General features: G+C 39.4%; 1 protein-coding gene and 1 non-coding gene across 4 annotated transcripts in view; both read right to left on the bottom strand.

The window, feature by feature from the left end:
• Window positions 1-18,948, bottom strand: part of PRR16 (proline rich 16) — a 368,615-nt gene that overhangs the window by 135,881 nt on the left and 213,786 nt on the right. For 2 of the 3 annotated variants that reach the window (XR_009545743.1, XR_009545742.1), the window contains exon 3: window positions 5,205-6,124. Coding sequence is in view for 1 of the 3 variants with exons in the window: in XM_060177435.1 (XP_060033418.1) it covers window positions 5,366-6,124 (759 nt within the window). In the remaining 2 variants the exon portion in view is untranslated. The remainder of the gene's footprint in view (window positions 1-5,204; window positions 6,125-18,948) is intronic. The other variant, XM_060177435.1, reaches the window with a different exon arrangement.
• LOC132537093 (U1 spliceosomal RNA) lies at window positions 10,208-10,367 on the bottom strand. The gene has a single exon (XR_009548583.1). It is a non-coding gene; the product is annotated as a U1 spliceosomal RNA (small nuclear RNA).

Below are 18,948 nucleotides of genomic sequence, written 5' to 3'. Positions count from 1 at the left end.
TTAACCCAATTACCAGATAATGTGATGATAACATTAACTATCGATTGTGTTTTTGAACCTAAGACAGCAGGAAACTCACATCTCCACTATAGAGCCTCTACTTCCCCCAGTCCTGGAACCCTTTGATAGGGCCCACTTTCCCGTATGCCTCTCCCAATCCATACCAAATAATATTGCATCTGCCGATCACAACCTAACCAACGCAACGATTGCCACCTCAACATGCTTCACTTCAGACTGTGTCCAGAGACTTCACGTGTGGAATGACACAACCCTTCAGCTTCATTACTCAGGTTCCAGATGTCATCAGGATGCCAGCCAGGCTTCCCTGGACTGAAGACCCCACCAATGTGTCCTGGAGCTCCGCATCCCCAGAGACCCACCCTACTAGGGAAAGAGAGAGGCAGACTGGGAATATGGACCGACCAGTCAATGCCCATGTTCAGCGGGGAAGCCATTACAGAAGCCAGACCTTCCACCTTCTGCAACCCACAATGACCCTGGGTCCATCCTCCCAGAGGGATAGAGAGTGGGAAGCTATCAGGGGAGGGGGTGGGGAATGGAGATTGGGTGGTGGGAATTGTGTGGAGTTGTATCCCTCCTACCCTATGGTTTTGTTCATTAATCCTTTCTTAAATAAAATTAAAAAAAAAACATTGAATACTGATGTTAACACCTACAGCTTTGGGAGAGGTGATGGGATTTTATTCAGTTTTTTAGGCCAATACACGTATTTGTGTGAAATAAAAACAAAGGTCCTCCACAGCAATCATAAGCCAGAACTGAGCAGTACTTTCTTTCTTTATCTCTCCTATGTGTGTGTGTGCATGTGTGTGTGCATGCGTGTGTTTGTGTGTGTGTGTGTACACAAGAGGTACTTTTGGCATATGCCACTAATCAAACAAAAATGTCATCTTTCATGGGTTGCTATGTTTCTTATTTTTTTGAGGGAGAGAGTTCAATCTAAACCTCCAGAAGTTGTATCTATAGACATCTGTATCCATGTCCTTACTCAACCAACTTATATTTTTGACTGGTTTCAAATTTGCTTTATTGCAAGCAACCAATCTGTTTTGTGGGTAATTTGTCATCACTGGCAAGATCTACTTAGAAACTCAGCTTCTTTTTCCTGAGTGGTAATTTGAATCAAAACCTCAGACTACAAATTATAGGTAATGGAGAAAAAGGGGCTGAAAAGAACAATGTTCACATGTTCAATTCTGTTAATACTTTCAAACTGACAGAGTATGAAAAATTGAAACAATATGATTATTTAAGTTTAGAAAAATGATGAAATTCTAGATTTATTTATATCAAATCTAAACAGATATAATGATAAAAAGTTAAGAATATACCCTCAGATCCAGATAACCAATTTGCTCTAAAAGACCCTCTTTTAAAATATATTTTATTTGTTTTAGTTTAATGAGAGAGATATAGGAAGATAGAGATAGAGAAAGAGATAGAGATAGATAGAGAAAGAGAGACCAGAACACTGTTCAGCTCTGCTTATGGCAGTGCAGGAAATTGAATCTGTGACTTTTTGCTTAACCATTATATTATCTCCCCAGACCCATAAACTTCCTTTTTAACTAGAAATAAAGTGTTAACATATTACTTTAGTATTTAATAATTCATTAGTTTTTCTGTCTCTCATTTATTTATTTATTGATCATAACATTTACTAATATTAGTAAATTTTAGATTATTAGCTTTTTGCTTTGCTTTGTATATTACTAGAAAGTTAGGTTATCCTTCTTTCACTTCATATTCAACACATGAAGAACAAAATTATACTAATTAGAATTATAACATAGGGGAGGGAGGGTTTAGGTCCTGGAACATGATGGTGGGGGGGGTTGAACTGTTATGTGGAAAACTAGGAAATGTTATGCATGTACAAACTATTGTATTCTACTGTTGACTGTAAACCATTAATTTCCCAATAAAGAAATAAAAAAATAATCACAACATGGAATTTCTCCCAATTCTTATCAAATAATATTGCATCTGCTGATCGCAACCTAAATCAACGCAACAAGTGCTACCCCAGCATGCTTCACTTCAGATTGTGTCCAGAGACTTCAGGTGTGGGACGACAACCCTTCAGCTTCATCACTCAGGTGAGACCTTTCCTTTCATAGTATTCTCTAATTCCATCCCAGGTGGTTCACTTCCTAACAAAGTCCCAAAACCTAGATATAGACCAGGTTCCAGGAGCTAGAGCATATGTTCACAGGTATCCATAAACTAGGGCAAATATATACCTGAAAGCCATAGTACACTAGAGTTTGCAGTGAGTACCCCCCAACACTTCATCTCCACTATTCCAACCTTTGGGTCCATGATTCTTCAACAATTTGTTTGGCTTTGTATGTTAACTCTCTTTTCAGCCACCAGGTTCCAGATGCCATCAGGATGCCAGCCAGGCTTCCCTGGACTGAAGACCACACCAATGCATCCTTGAGCTCCGCTTTCCCAGAGACTCACCCTTCTAGGGAAAGAGAGAGGCAGACTGGGAGTATGGACTGACCAGTCAATGCCCATGTTCAGCGGGGAAGCAGAAGCCAGACCTCCCACCTTCTGCAACCCACAAGGACCCTGGGTCCATGCTCCCAGAGGGATAGAGAATGGGAAAGCTATCAGGTGAAGCGATGGGATATGGAGATTGTGTGGAATTTTACCCCCATCCTATGATTTTGTTAATGTCTCCTTTCTTAAATAAATAAATAAAATTAAAAAATAAATAAAAATTTAAAAAAATTTAAAAAATAAAAAAATTTTGAGCCACTAAAAAAAAAAGAATTTCTCTTATTCATTGATACTTACTTTTAAAATAAAGCCCATTTTGTTATGCTGCTTGAAGCATAGTATATTCCTTTATAAAATTAATAAAATACAGCCTTCCAAATGACCATAATACAATTTGTAAAAGGCAACAAAGAAATATGATGGAAGACTGCCTCCCTGTAGCAGCAAAGATTAAAGTTTTGAGATCTATAGGCAAATATCCAGAGCAATTTAAGAAATTCAACAATAAACAAATTTCCATGAAAGATGACTTCCTCTTCTTTTGTCACTACATGAACCAATTGTGTCCAGACATGCACTTGGCATCATGATTCCAGAGAGTTAGGTTTATTTCTAGCTTTATAACAAACCAGTCCAAATTATGATAGTTAAAAGTGAACTTAGCGGGAGTTGGGCTGTAGCGCAGTGGGTTAAGTGCAGGTGGTGCTAAGCTCAAGGACCGGCGTCAGGATCCCGGTTCAAGCCCCCAGCTCCCCACCTGCAGGCAGGTCCCTTCACAGGCAGTGAAGCAGGTCTGTAGGTGTCTGTCTTTCTCTCCCCCTCTCTGTCTTCCCCTCCTCTCTCCATTTCTCTCTGTCCTATCCAACAACAACGACATCAATAATAACTACAACAATAAAACAACAAGGGCAACAAAAGGGAATAAAAATAAAAATAAATTTAAAAATAAACTTTAAAAAAAAAGTGAACTTAGCCTATGGGGGTTAAGTGGCCTAAACTGGAGCATTATACACATAAATACACCACTGTTAAATTATCTTATTCCAGAAGCCTCTTATTCTACCTCCACCCCTCCCAGATCCCACCCCGTCCCCACCCCCTGTCTATGTTTCTCCTAGACATAGGAGTTTCCTCCTTTAGATAAGCAGTGCAATAGACAACTGGTTCACAGTATATCCTAGAGTATGGCTGACTACAGAACATATAAGGGGGGCAGCAGTGGAGGGGGCAGCCAGTGGACTGTCCTTGAACTACACATAAATATGTTGCATTCTATTTATGAGCTTTATTATGGTATTTAAATGAGGAAATTCTGCTACACTTGCTGTGATCTCCAAATTATTGGAGTTATTCTCCATTTTGATGAGTATTAACATGAGATTCAATGCATCAATGCATTCCCTTAATTCTGAGGCACTTTAATTATGCCATAACTTACTCATGCCTATTGACATCTAACAGTTCCAAACACCAAATTCTTTCATTGCATAAAAATAGAACATATTCAGACTTTATAATGTGGATTATAAAATGTTTGTTATTATCCTCTGCATGCAACAATGCAAAAGGAGAGGCACACAGTTTCAGTACAAATAATAAAGATCAGTATTAAAAGTTCTTAAATTCTTATTGAAAAGAATTAGTTCAGGGGCCAGGATGATAGCATAATGGTTATGCCAAAGACTTTCATGCCTGAAATACTGAGGTCCCAGGTTCAAGCAGCAGCACCACTATAAACCAGAGTTGAGGAGAGCTCTGGTGTCTCTTTCTCTCTCTCCCTCTCTCCTGTATCACATTAACATAAATACAATTTGCCTCTCTCTTTCCCTAGTAGGATGGGTCTCTGGGGACTCCCCAGAGACCCATCCTACTAGGGAAAGAGAGAGGCAGACTGGGAGTATGGACCGACCAGTCAACGCCCATGTTCAGCGGGGAAGCAATTACAGAAGCCAGACCTTCTACCTTCTGCAACCCTCAATGACCCTGGGTCCATGCTCCCAGAGGGATAGAGAATGGGAAAGCTATCGGGGGAGGGGGTGGGATATGGAGATTGGGCGGTGGGAATTGTGTGGAGTTGTACCCCTCCTACCCTATGGTTTTGTTAATTAATCCTTTCTTTAATAAAAATAAATAAATAAATAAATACAATTTATTAAAAAAGTAAATAAATAAAGATACTAGTTCAAAATTAACAGTGTGATATTAAAATAGAGATTTAATGTGAATTTAATATGAAAATAAAAATAAAATTTAATTCAATTCCATGTCTAACAACAAAATATATAAACTCTACAGTTCACAGTTGGCCATGGGTCAACAGGAAAAATAACATTAATTGCAGCTGATTCTGTGATTTATTTTCAAAATTTTTTTTATTATCTTTATTTATGTATTGGATAGAGACAGTCAGAAATTGAGAGGGAAGTGGGCAGTAGAGAAGGGAGAGAGACAGAGAGACACCTGCCACAGTACTTCACCAGTCTCAAAGCTTTCCCCTTGCAGATGGGGACTGGGGGTTCAAATTCAGTTTCTTATGCATTGTGACATATGCGCTCAACCAGGTGTGCCACCACGTGGCCCCTGATTCTGCGATTTCTGATGGTACTATGTAAATAATGTATGTCCAGAATAATAAACATAATAATAAGGAGGAGGCAGGTCTATATACTTACCAGGTGTTTGGTATGTCACTTTGCTGAATGCAGGAATAATATATTTGGGCATTTTATTGCTTGAGGAGAAAGTGCTCATTACTTAATTTTTTTAATGTTTATAATATAGAAACTAAAAAGAAAAAAAAAGTAACAAAATGTTTGTTCAAAAAAGGCATACATCACACTGTTGTGGTGGTGGACTTCCTCAAGATGGTCTTCTGTGGTTTTGGTGCAGTGGGAGGAGGCACAGCTGCAGGTCTGAGAGGGGGAAAGCTGTTACTGTGGCTTATTCCCAGCCCCCCATTTTCCAGGGGGAAAGGCGGGAGATGGGGCGGAGGTGGGAGAGGCGGGCCTGGGTGAGGAAGCTTGGCCAGGGGGTGGACAGGGTCGCTGTGCAAGTGCACCTCCCTGTGTTTGATGTGATAGCGGGTGTCACAGTCCGGGCAGTAGCCATGGTACTGCACTTTCTCATTAAACCGGACCCGTTCCCTGGGTCCCGCCTGCGGACACCTGTCCTTTTCAGGTCTATGTATCAGAGGCGGCACTGGCATCTTGTCCAAGTTATTAGTGGGGATGCAGCAGATGTCCCCATTGGGGATTTTGTTCGGTGCTTTCTGCAAACCTCCGTTTCGCAGGAGGGTGCCATTGGTTTTGACCGGGTTGATGGCTGGCACAGCAGTCTGCTGGGAGTCTTCACACTTGACAGGTGTCAACCGTGGCGGAGGTGGTGGGGGGTTCGGCTTTCTCAGGACCGTGAGGATGGCAGATGGGTGTGCGGGGGGCTTAATGAGGGGAGCCTTGGCCTGCTCTTTGATCTTCTCGATGCTGGAGGCTGTGGTGCCGCTGGAACTGCTGTTGAAAGTGTCCGTTTTGGAGCTGTCAGTCATCTCATCCTCCAACTGCAGGTCAGAGGTCAAGGTATCGATCTGGTCAACCACCTGGTGGGAAAAACAAGGTAACTGTGTTGAAGAATGACCCAAAGTAAAAGAAAGGGCAGACAAACACTTGCCTGTCCAATAGACCTCTCTCTTCAAGAAGTGCCCTGACTGTTGTTTAGTGTTTCTCTTTCTTTTTTTTTTTTTCGTCCAATCACTTAACTGATTGTTATCATAGTCAAGTGGAAACTGCCTGAGAACATAAACATTTCACCAGCCTCACAGGTAACTAAGTGCCTCTATGTTCTATTTCTGATGCAGCAACATCCACCAGACATTAAAAAGCCTGCTGGAAAGGTATGATGGTTTTTACCCTCTTCTTGGCATGCAGCAAGCCCTGGGAGGAATTTACTGCACCTGAGCCAAAGTCAGATAATCAGCAAAATTATGACAGTTCTTGACAATGTCAGATCTCAAATCAAAAGTCAACCATGTGGATCAAAGCAGAAAACCTTCCAGATGATCTGAGGAAAGGCCAGACATACAAACTCTTTCAAAAACCTTTAGGAATTCACAAGGAAACAAGGCAGTATGCACCAAACTTAAAACACAACTCAGTGACAAATTAAGGGTATGTATGACTTCTCACAATAAACTACTCTCTCTTTGCTTCAGGATACCATGCAATCTGTACTCACTCCTTGCTTCCTTTTTATGAAACCCTCATCTAAGACACTGAAGGCTGAACACAGACCAGAAAAAAAGTTCCTTTTAGACAAACCTACACAAAACTCATTTCCCAGAAGACTTCAGCACTGGTGGTGGGGAGTGGAAGAACCCATAAAACCTCTAAGAGACAGGTAATGATCCTGCAACTGAGAGGAAGAAAAAAAAAGACATGAAAACTTATCTAACCTTTTGGTCCCAAATTCTCATGGATACAGAAGTTTACATTTGAGATGTCTGCTATCACTTTGTCAGTTGTTTCTTTGACTTGATCCACAACTTCTGCAGAGGTGCCACAGTGAAGGCAGTGGTCGGTCGTCCGAAACTGAATAAGTAAGGCCGGTGGAGTCCTCAGACCACAGAGGCAGTACTGACCCCAAGAAAAGGACAGAGGTTGTGGAGGCAAGAATCCTGAAAGGATGCTAGACAATAATGAACTCAAGAGAGTTTTCCAAGGACACTGAAAAACACAGTTAAAGCACCCATGCAAGGAGTCTGTCCATTCTATAATAGCCTGGTTACAGTGCCTCTGTCCTTTCTGTTTTCTGGTCTGGGGAAAGTTTGTGGTAGAATGGCTTTAACTCAAATGCTGCACCCTAGTGGTCAGCAGTTGAACTCCCTCAATCACTTTTTGTCCTCAGTCAGAGATCCTAGGGCCATTCTTGTGACTAACAATGCACAAACTCTTTTATAAAGATTAAAACATTATGGATTACTTTAAAATTGTTTTCTCTGGAGATAAGCTTGTCACTGGTTATGTTTATATATATATATATGTATGTGTATATATATATATATGATTTTTCTATTTATTTATTTATTCTATCTCCTAGGTTATCATTGGGGCTCGGTGTTTGCACTACGAATCCACTGCTCCTGGAGGACATGTTTTTTTTCCATTGTTGTTGTTGCTGCTGTTGTTTTTGTTGAATAGGACAGAGAGATAGAGAAATTGAGAGAGGAGGGGAAGACAGATGGGGGAGAGAAAGGTAGACACCTGCAGGAGGACCTGCTTCACCACTTGTGAAGTGCAAACCCTCCCTTCAGGTGGGGATCCATGTGCTTCACATAATGTGTGCTTAACACTGTGCACTACCACCTGGCCCCCTATAACACTTTTTCATCCTCTCTTGCTTAGATCTACGTGTTCAACTTCAAAGTTGTTTCTTTGACACATGGGTTCAAAATGGAAGCATCTGAAACATTCAGAAGTAAGGGAGGAGATACAGGTTTACTACTTCCTCCAGTGTGTCTTAAGTTACTGCTAGTGCCACTAGAGCTCACTTCAGCTCCTGAATATATCCCGAGTCCATTCATTCCTCTCCATTTTCAAACTGCTTCTCCTGACCAGAGCTACCATTATTTGCCATAAGGGCCTCCCAGTTGCCCTACTTTCCCTCTCATTCCTGAGTCTCAGTGACCTTTTAAACATAGACATGCACTCTTGTCATCTCACATTGCCTGTTTATTTCCACTGTGACAACAATGCACTCAGCATGTCCTAGAGATCTTCCTGTATAGTCCCATTCAATGCTATGGAGGTAAGTGCTCTACCAGCTGGCTCTTCAGTGGTTAAGGGGGAGGCCTTCTTTAGACAGCTAGTGTCATTTCAAGTTACTCAATGCAACAGGCACAGCAGAAATGTGCATTGTAAACTTTTTTTAAACATCACCAACAAAACATATATATTAAAAAAACCTAAATGATAGCAGAGCATAGTAAAAATAATCATGAATGGCCAGGAAGCATGAGAAATGCTTACTTCTGGTGAAATTAACAGAATTGGGTTCATAGACTTTTGCTTTTCATAATGGTTCTGTCACACCTGACTTTCAGATCTGAAAAACATAATAATTCTAGCCAGAACAAGTCTTCCTCTCTCTTACTCTATTAAGGCCCCCCCTTCCTTGCCCTTTTCAAAGATTTGAATTTCTCTTAGCCTATTATAATTTTCAACCCTTTACTTGCCACAGGGCATTTGCACATACTATTTTTCTTTCTGAAACACTCGCAGGTTTACTCTTAACCTAATGAACTCCTATGTATGTTTACTCTTAACCTAATGAACTCCTATGTATGTTTACAATATTTTGATAGTTCACAAGTTACTCAGGAAGCAAGCACACCTCAACCTACTGAAAGGTCCCTCGTAGGTCTAACTGAATTTTTTGGCTACTCATAAGGAACCCCATTTGTTTTGATTACATGTTTATTAGTACTATGGCCTTTGGAGGAATGTTTCTACTCCATAATCCTAGTGACATCAGGGACTATATTTTTACTACTACATTATAAAGATAGAAGCTAATTAAGAATACTCACTGGAGACTAAGAAAATATTAAGCCAAACATGAATGATTGCTGTGGTTCAAGTATGAGCAAACTCAGTTTCTTTTCAGCTTGATTTTAGAGAGGGTGGGGATGGAGATAGCACAGCACTGAGGCTGCCTTCAGTGTGGTGGGTGGTGGATTAGACAAAACATAAACCTATCCAACTGAGCAATTTTGTCGGCCTCTAGTGTGGGGCCCAAAGATGAAGTCCCACCCACCTCCCGCCATTGGGCCATTGGGGGATGGAGGTCAAAGCAATCCCCTAGGGGTCCTGGAGTAGCTCTGAGTGCACCAGGCAAAGTGCTTAGGGAGACAAGCAGTCATCCCTGGGAGGCTGTTCAGTGGTAGAACACTTATTTCCCTTGCATATGAGGAGGTTTGGGGTTCAATCTCTGGTAGCATATAAAATCACAAAGTAGTGTTCTGGTCTCTGTGTTACCCAGTTAAAAATTAAATATAGACTCTTGAAGAAAAAAAAAATCAGAGAGGTTATAGACCCTAAGCCTCAATCTTAAGTAAAGGAGAAAAAGAAAATCCACTCAGAAAAAAAAAATGAAGCTGATATTCGGAAACACCCCAGTACTACTTCAGTCCCTGATGGTTTGATCATTTCCATCTGGCTTTGGCCTCTATATTGCTATTTATTCATTGTTTGACAAATGTCAGTGTAGTGAAAAAACAAACAAAGAAATGCTCAAATAGAGCAAGAGATATACTAGAAGGGCCTGACATTAATTAAATGCTCAAGCAAGTAACTGTAAAATTTCAACTGCCCCAGGTGCTCTCAATGAGAAAAACAAGATGCTGGAAGAGACAAAGCCCAGCTCTGGAGAAGCTAGGAAATACTTCTGAGAGAAGAGAAAGTTAACTGATGAGAGAGGCATGATTCTAGAAGCCCACTTGAGATAGAACTGGATAAAGACCCTCCAGTAGATAGGTGAGCGTGCTCTGCGAGTGAATGATGTTAAGATGATCACTTTGCCCGCAGGACTCTTTGAGAGATGAGGCTAGAGGGTTAGGCAGCAGGGAGGCTGTGAGGAGCCTTGTTACCTAGTGATAGAGTACCATGTATTTTTTTTTTTAAGACAACCAGGAACTTTCGAAGTCCCCCACTACCACAAATTATGCAGTGGAGTTTCCTTGCATTTGGGGAAATCACAGGGGTCAGCACTTCCTGAGTGCAATGGATAAGCCTCGCCCTGGGAAAACCACCTTAGTGATCATGGTATCTCCCCTGCCAGGTAAGTATAGAGTACCACGTATTTTTAAAAAGTTCTGGAAGAGAGAAAAAAACGATACTTAAAGGGATGATGCAGTCAGTTCCCGACACCCCCTCAGAATGGAATTATGGATTTATAGATGAAAAGCATTAAAAGCATCATGGATTAAAGTCACAGAGTTTCAGAAAAAGGAAAATCATCAACAAGCCAAAACCATACATGCCACATTGAAAATGTAGAACCCTGAAAGATAATGATAAAAATCTTACATTAACAAAGAAGTACCACCATATTTTTAATGAATTTTTCTTTTTTTTCATTCTTTTTAATTATAGCACTGCTCAGCTCTGGCTTATAGATGGTGTGGGTATTGAAACTGGAAGAGGAAACTGGAGAAGAGGAGAGAGGAAGAGAGGAGAGGGAGAGGGAGAGGGAAAGGGAGAGGGAGAGGGAGAGGGAGAGGGAGAGGGAGAGGGAGAGGGAGAGGGAGAGGGAGAGGGAGAGGGAGAGGGAGAGGGAGAGGGAGAGGGAGAGGGAGAGGGAGAGGGAGAGGGAGAGGGAGAGGGAGAGGGAGAGGGAGAGGGAGAGGGAGCAACCCACCAACAAGAGCACTGCTCAGCAGTGGTTTATGGTGGGGCTGGAACCTGGGACCTCAGAGCCTCAGGCATGAAAGTCTTTTTGCATAACCATCAGGTTGTGTTCTCAGCCCCACCTAATAGATTTTTTTAGATGTATCAGTTTACTTATTTTGACCAGCATGCTGTTCAGCTGTTTTTTGGGCCAGATATTATACTAGGGCCTCTGGTCTTGGATATAAAAGTCTGTTGTATAACCGGATATGCTATCACCCCAGTCCCACCAAATATAGGCTCATAACAGATTTCCATATAAACAGTAGAAAGAAAACTTACTGTGTATGCCAAACTGAAAGTGAATAATTGGAAATATGATCTAATTTAACTCTATTTCTACAAAAGTAACATCACTGATAGACAATAAAGACTTTGAGGGTATGATTTTTTTTTTTTTTTTTTTTGTCTCCAGGTTTATCACTGGGGCTTAATGCCAGCACTAAAAATCCACAGTTCCTGTTGGCCATTTTTTTTTCCATTTTATTGAATAGGACAGAGAAAAATTGAGAGGGGAGGGGCAGATAGAGAGGGAGAAAGAAAGATAGACACCTACAGACCAACTTCACCATTTGTGAAGCTTTTCCCATCCCACAGGTGATGAGGGGCCCAAACACAGATTCTTATGCTTCACACTTGGGCTTCATACTATGTGCTTTTACCCACCACATGGCCGTGAGGATATAGTTCTTACATCCCTGCTTGAAAGTATCTATAGCTAACAATTTTTGGGGGGAGTAAGTCCAAGATTAAAAGCAAGAACTGAAATGTATGCAAGAAGCATACATAAGCAAATAAATTCCTGAGTTAGTAAATCAAGCTATAGACTGATAACATAAATAATAATATAGAATATATTATTATTATATATATATATATATATATATATATATATATATATATATATATATATATAGTTTGGGAGACCTAAATCTGTTGACAATTAATATGAAATTAAAGTACTTGGAAGTAACATGTTTTACTGCAAAAATCATAGTTAAAAAATCTTAGATGACTATACTTCCATATATCAATTGCTATACTGATAAAATTTACTTTGTTAAGTCGAAATAGGGGTGGAAAATCTATTGCAACAACTGAATTAATTGACTTAAATGTTTAACTTACAAAATACTAAAAGGATTGAAAATGAATAAAATCATTATTTGATAGAAAACTATAAAAAATAGACAAAAGAGTAGAAAATCACTTAAAATGCATCAGTAATCATAACAAGAAAAAGAAATAGATTTGAAACACTGCTGTCAATTGTTGTTAATGTTTGGGGGCGCCAGCAGGCCGGGCTACCTTCGCGGCGGTAGACAGAGACAGAGACTCGGGGACACACGGCTGGGCTGAGAAGCTGCAATTTAGTCTTTATTCACGAACAGGCAAATCACCACACCATGTGCTTCCCCATCATTCTTTCTCCGCTGCTGCTGCTGGAACTCTGGACGTCCTTAGCATAGGGGGCAGGGAGAAACCGGGGCATGAAACTAGCAAGAGCCAAACCATTTCTCTCAGAGGTAGGGGGAAGGAGGACAAACCAACACGAAGAATACCAATAGTCAATAAGATTCAAAAGGTTTAATATAAAGGGACAGAAACAAGAAATCACAGACAAATAACCAAATAAGACCTAATGTAGCTGTAGAATTATTAAAATACTTTACATATTTTTACATTACAAGAATGTTATTCCAACAGAAACTTATATAAAAATGAAATGAGAGAAAACAGAGGTTATGTATTTACACACACACACACACACACACACACACACACACACACTCACAAGGGAAACAGAAAAGGTGCTATAGAGAAACCACAGTCTGAACATCAATTCTCCACCACCACCCCAGCAACAAAAATAGTCTAAATCACATAGTAAGCAAGGTAGAGCACTCTGAAGAAAGAGATAGCATTTCACCCTCTATAGTTTGGTAAAAAATGAAAACAGTGTCTGATTCCAAATGCTACTTCTGATGTGGATCAATGGGGACACTGTATACAGCCATAGTGACGTTTAGAAGACAGATCAGTTGGAGTATTTTTTGAAAAAAAAATCAATAAATTAGATAAAGTAACTTTACAATATGGTAGAGGTCTTTCAGGAACAAAGCCTAGACTGTTTGATAAACTCTTAATAGCTGTGCACAGGGTTAAAAAAGCATGAGGATGTTCTCTGCAGGATGTTCTTTTGAATTTCCCTGTTTTGTCAGAGCGAGAGACTGGACTCAACGTAAATATATTAGTAAGGGGTTGGGAAAGTAAATAAAAATTAATTCAAATGAAATTGTTAGTGCTCTAAGTATCATCAGGGACAAATCTCGAATAGCTAATGATAAAAGTAAATATATATATATATTATTTATGCATCATTTACATAGAGAAGCACAGGTAGCTTAGTTTATACAAGATGAAAATAAAGCATATTATGTTCAGGCAAGAGGAAAAAGAACCACAGTTGTGAGGCATTGGTTAGAGGGCTGAGAGAATTTATTATCTTAAGACTGACAAAACAGAATTATGATAAAAGGTTAACATTTATTAACTCTGGGTTACATTTGCCATTTAATTTATCTTCTGTCATGTGTGAACTATTTTAAAATTTGGAAATCAAATAAATATCTAACACTAGTTAACATTCAAAAGAAATAAAAGAAGTGATTCTTTGAGTTGCCATGTGGAAAACATATTGAAGGGGCTGTAGTTTGTTTACTTGGCTAGTTAGATGTTATTGCAGCCAAGTGAGAGATGAATAAATTAACTACACAACTGTGCACTGTCTTATAATTACACTTCTCTGCTTTGCTAAAACTATTTCCAAGTATCAGATTACAAGTAAAGGAATAACACCCATAGACAGGATGGAATAAAAGGGAAAGCATAAATCTACAAAGGAACATAGCTAAACATGAAATGCAGAGGAGAAATATATATATATGTATATATATACATATATATATTTGTTTATTTTATAGACATAGAAATTGAGAGGTCAGGGGAAGAAATAGAGGGAGAAAGAGAGATACCTGTAGCACTCCTTCGTCACTGCTTGTAGAGCTTCCTCCCTGTAGGTGGGGACTAGGGGCTTGAGCCCGGCTCCTTGCATACTGTGACATGTGTGCTCAACTTATGGTGCCACTGCCTAGCCAGTATATTTTGAATCTGAAATTTAATTATCAATCTAAGGAATAAACTTGGAACTAGGGAGGAATTTCCTAGTGGAGGTAAAACTGAAAAGAAATGAGAAAAAAAAGGCAAAGTCAAGTGTCATGTTTGCTAATTCCAGGAGTTATCTTTTTTATCTATTATATTTTTTTATGATTTTATTGGGGGAGTTAAGGATTGACATTACAATTGCTCGTCATGGGTACATTTCTCATCTCTGCATGGTCTGTGTCTGCAGAACACTCACTCTGAACATTGGTTGTTTTCCACCAACATGGACCTGGACCCCAACCTCAACACCCTCTCCAGCCACTCCTCCATTCCTTTAGACTCCGGAGGTTTTTGTTTGCTTGTTGGCCCCCTTGCTTTGGTGCGGTACACCAAGTCCAGTTCAAGTTTCACTTTGTGCTTTCTCTTTCTGTCCCTGTTTCTTAAGTGTCACCTGTCAGCGAAATCTCCTGGTGTTTTCTTTCTTTCTTTCCTTTTTAATTTTTGTTATTAATTTTATTTTTGAGAGATGGAGAGAGAGAGAGAGAGAGAGAGAGAGAGAGAGAGAGGGAGAGAAACACCAGAGCACTGCTCAGCTCAGGCTTATGGTGGTGCAGGGGATTGAACCTGGAACTTAGGAGCCTGAAGCATGAGAGTCTGTTTGCATAACCATTATGCTGTCTCCCCTGCCCGTTCCTTTCTTTTAAACTTATCTCACTTAAAATAATTCCTACAATTGTCAGCCAATAAGAGGATGAGTTCATCATATTTAACAGCTGAGTAGTATTCCATTATGTATATATATCACTACTTCCTTAGCTACTCACCTGTTGTTGGACACTTGGATTACTTACAAGTTTAGGCCATTATACATTGTGCTGCTATGAAGGCAGGTCTATATAGATCTCTTTGGGAAGGTGTTTTTATTCCCTTTGGCTAAATACCCAGGATAGAAGGTAGGTGCATTTCTAGTGTTCTGAGAAATCTCCAGACTTTTCCACAGAGGCTGGATCATTCTTACCACCTTGTGTAAAGATTATCCAGCCAGCCCACCCCCCACATCTGTACCAACACTAGGGTCTCTTCTTTCAATGTATCATCTTCTTAAAGGTGTAAAATATCTCACTGCTGTTTTATTTGCATTTATCTGATAATCAGTGACTCTGAACATTGTTTTTCATGTTTGTTGAGACTCTCCCCTTTCCTTTCCCTTTCCCTTTCCCTTTCCCTTTCCCTTTCCCTTTCCCTTTCCATTTCCTTTCCTTTCTTTTCTTCTTGCCTCCAGGGTTATTACTGGGGCTCGGTGCCTGCACTACAAATTCACTGCTCCTGGAAGCCATTTTCTCTACTTCGCTGCCCTTGTTATAGTCACCATCGCTTTTGGATAAGACAGAGAGAAATCGAGAGAGGAGGGGAAGATAAAGAGACTTACAGACCTGCTTCACTGCCTGTGAAGCAACCCCTGCCCCCTGCAGGTGGGGAGCCAGGGCCTGAAATCTGGATTCTTACTCCATCAGGTCCTTGCACTTTGCTCCTTGTGCTTGACTGGTGGTGCTACTGCTTGGTCCCAAGACTCACTTTCCAAAGTAGAGAATATGAAATATTCTGCCAATTTTCCTTCTATGTGTTGGATGATTTCTGGTCTAATGTCTATGTCTTTCATTTGGAGCTGATGTTTGCATATGTGGTGGTTTGCATTGTGATATGTGGTGGTGCAGTCTCATTCCTTTGCAGACTTTAACACAATTTTCTCAACACAACTTATTGACAATATTTTCTTTCATCAACTGAATATTTTGTCAAAAATTCAATGTCCATAGTGTAGCAATTTATCTCTGAGTTTTCAACTTTATTCCAATGGACTGCACATCTATTTTGGTTTCAGTCCTGGGGAATTTTGATTATACTAACCTTGTAGTACAATTTAAGCTGAGTAACGGCAATGCCTCCATGTTTAGTCTTTTCTCTCAATATTGCTTTGGTGATACTAGGTATTTTATGATTCTAAAATAAAATTTTGTCTAGTTTGTTCTATTCTCTTAATTTTAGTGGGGCCTTAGTACAGATCACATTAAATCTATATATGACTCTCAGTGGGATAATCATTTTGATTACTTTAATCTCTGAGCATGGAAAATATTTCTCTCTGTCTCTGAGTGTGTGTGTGTGTGTGTGTGTGTGTGTGTATTTTGATAGAGAGGTTAAGAGGCAGACAGAGAGAGAGAGAGAGAGAGAGAACCAAAATTTCCTTCAGTGTAGTGGGGGTCAGGCTTGAACCTGGGTTGTGCAGGTGTCAAGTAGCACACTGTTCAAGTGAACTATTTCATTGATCCTATGTCTCTTTCTGTTTCCTTGAATTCCTAGGGGGGAAGCTTGTACACTTGTAATTTCTGGTGTACAAGTTTTTCACTTAGGAAATATTTTTTTGTTTTGTTTTGTTTTGATTTTGCCTCCAGGGTTACTGGTGGGGCTTAGTACTTGAATGAGGAATCCAGAGCTCTCCATGGCTATTTTTTCTTTCCATTTTTATTAGGACAGAGAGAAATTGAGAAGGGTAGGGATTTAGAGGGAGAGGCAGAGAGAAAGAAAGACACCATCAGACCTGCTTCACTGCTCATGAAGTGTCTCTCCTGCAGCTGGGGAGTGGATACTCAAACCAGAGTCCTTGCTTAAGCATGTGGCCACTGCCCAGCCCCAAAAAATATGTTTTTAAACTGACATACACAGAAGCTATGATTAGACTATAGAATGATTAAAAATAATGGTAGCTGTGACTTAGAAACCACACAAATACACAGTTTTTATTTGTACATATGAGAAAATACAAACGAGAAGCATATTTGGAAGAAATTAATTAATTATGCTACCTAGATTATTTGTAGGATTGCACAATTACTATCACTTCAAAATTTAAACAAGAACAAGAAAAAATAAAGACCCATGGCAAATATCTTATCTCTTTACATTTAGAATGAAATTCAGAATAAACAGATATATGTAGTAAAATAAAATTAGATGCCACTTTTCCTAAGTTCCAAGGACAATTTGGTGGTTTTACTATTATAATTGTCTCAGTATTTAGGAATGAGTAGTCTGGGAATTGGCAGAGTTTTCAAAGCATTGGATTCTAAAGCGTGGTTTCCCAAGTTCAATCCTCAGCATTATGTGTACCAAAGTGATGTTCTGGTTTTCATTCTCTCTCATTCACAAAAAAGCAAATAAGATTTGAAAAGTATTAAACTCTTTTACAAATGAGAAAGCAGAAAAACTAAGTCTTCATATTTCACTGAGATGAGGTAGATGAGATACTGAAATCTAAAGCCAATTTTTGAGCATATTATTTAGATAACTATCTAGAAAACAAAGACAGTTAACAGGTACTATCTCCTGGACCCAACTGTAGATATAGAATGGAGATAATAACAATTTTTACACTTAAATTTTCACATTGAACTTCACTTAGAAATGGAGATGCAAGTGCATATAACTATTGGATAACAGTTCAAATCCTACCTGTCCTCCCACCACTAACCCCCCTCCCCAAAAAAAAGGAAGAGAAAAATGGCAATGTGAACCTGATCCTTGCCCAGGCAAGCTAATATTTATCACAAGGAGTGATGTATGTTCTATTAAAAAGATCTATAAGTAGAAAAAAACAGAGAAAGATACATTTAATCTCTCCTAGAAGTTGATGGCATTTGTTCCGGATGTCTCCAAACCAGGTGACAGTTGAGAAATTCATAGCATCATGATTTGTAATAGCCCAAACATGGAAGCAATCCAGATGCCCAGAAGGCAGATTAATGTTATAGAAAGCCAGTGGAATACTACTCAGCTCTTTAAAATGATGAAATCTCCTTTGTTTCATCATAGATGGAATTTGAAGGAACCATTAAGTGAGATCACTCAGAAGAAGAAGGCTAAATACCAAATTATTTCACAGATAGGAAGAGCTAGGAAACTAGGAAGGAAAGACAAAACACAGGGTAAACCCTGAGTCTGTTGCAGTCAGGCCAAGGATGAGGGAGAAAAGGGGGGAATTTAAGAGCATTGAGGGTCCAATGATGATGGTGGTGAAGACTTGGTTTAGTGGTGGGAGTAGTGTACAAACACCTAACAAAAGATGAGAACTTATAGCCAGATGTGAACTGGCTTATAAATCATTACTCTTGGAATAAAACAATAAAATGAAATAAAATCTGGATCAAGTGATAAGCATTATTTGGGTAGGTGGAAGTATGAGTGGGACTAGGAGATTCATAAAGTATTTTAAGCATTACCAGCAATTTTTAAACTTTAATCCTCAAAACATTCAGATTTGAGACATCATGAGACTGGATGTGGTGGTGGACAGAGTGTAATATATACACATGTACACATTTTATAAGAAAGCTATGTAATGTTAGACATCTGTACTTCATTGATGGAACATACTTTTGAAATCTGTTTTGGCACTGCAGTGAACTTAGTTGCAATAATAACATGGAGAAAAGAAGAAAGAGTTCTATTTAAATTTCAGGTTTAACCCAGTCATTGGATGCATGGGATAATAATGCTGAACAAATTATTAAGTGAATTCAACAACTAGTCTACCTTATTATTTTTTTTCAACTAGTCAACTTTATAATGTTAACATCATTTCTCTATTTTCAATTTAGTCAGATCCTGCTTTTAGTTTCCCTTTCAGATCTTCTTACTCAACTTCTGTTGATGAGTGGGGTCATCCCATACTCATCTTTATCTTTCTGACTTAGCTCACTTAACATAATTCCTTCTAGCTCTGTCCAAGATGGGCCAGAGAAGGTGGGTTCATTGTTCT

The sequence above is a fragment of the Erinaceus europaeus genome, chromosome 2 (assembly GCF_950295315.1).
Source record: "Erinaceus europaeus chromosome 2, mEriEur2.1, whole genome shotgun sequence".
NCBI classification, from domain to species: domain Eukaryota; kingdom Metazoa; phylum Chordata; class Mammalia; order Eulipotyphla; family Erinaceidae; genus Erinaceus; species Erinaceus europaeus.
The sequence above is the reverse complement of the archived record's forward strand: the minus strand, read 5'-3'. Positions and strand labels throughout refer to the sequence as shown.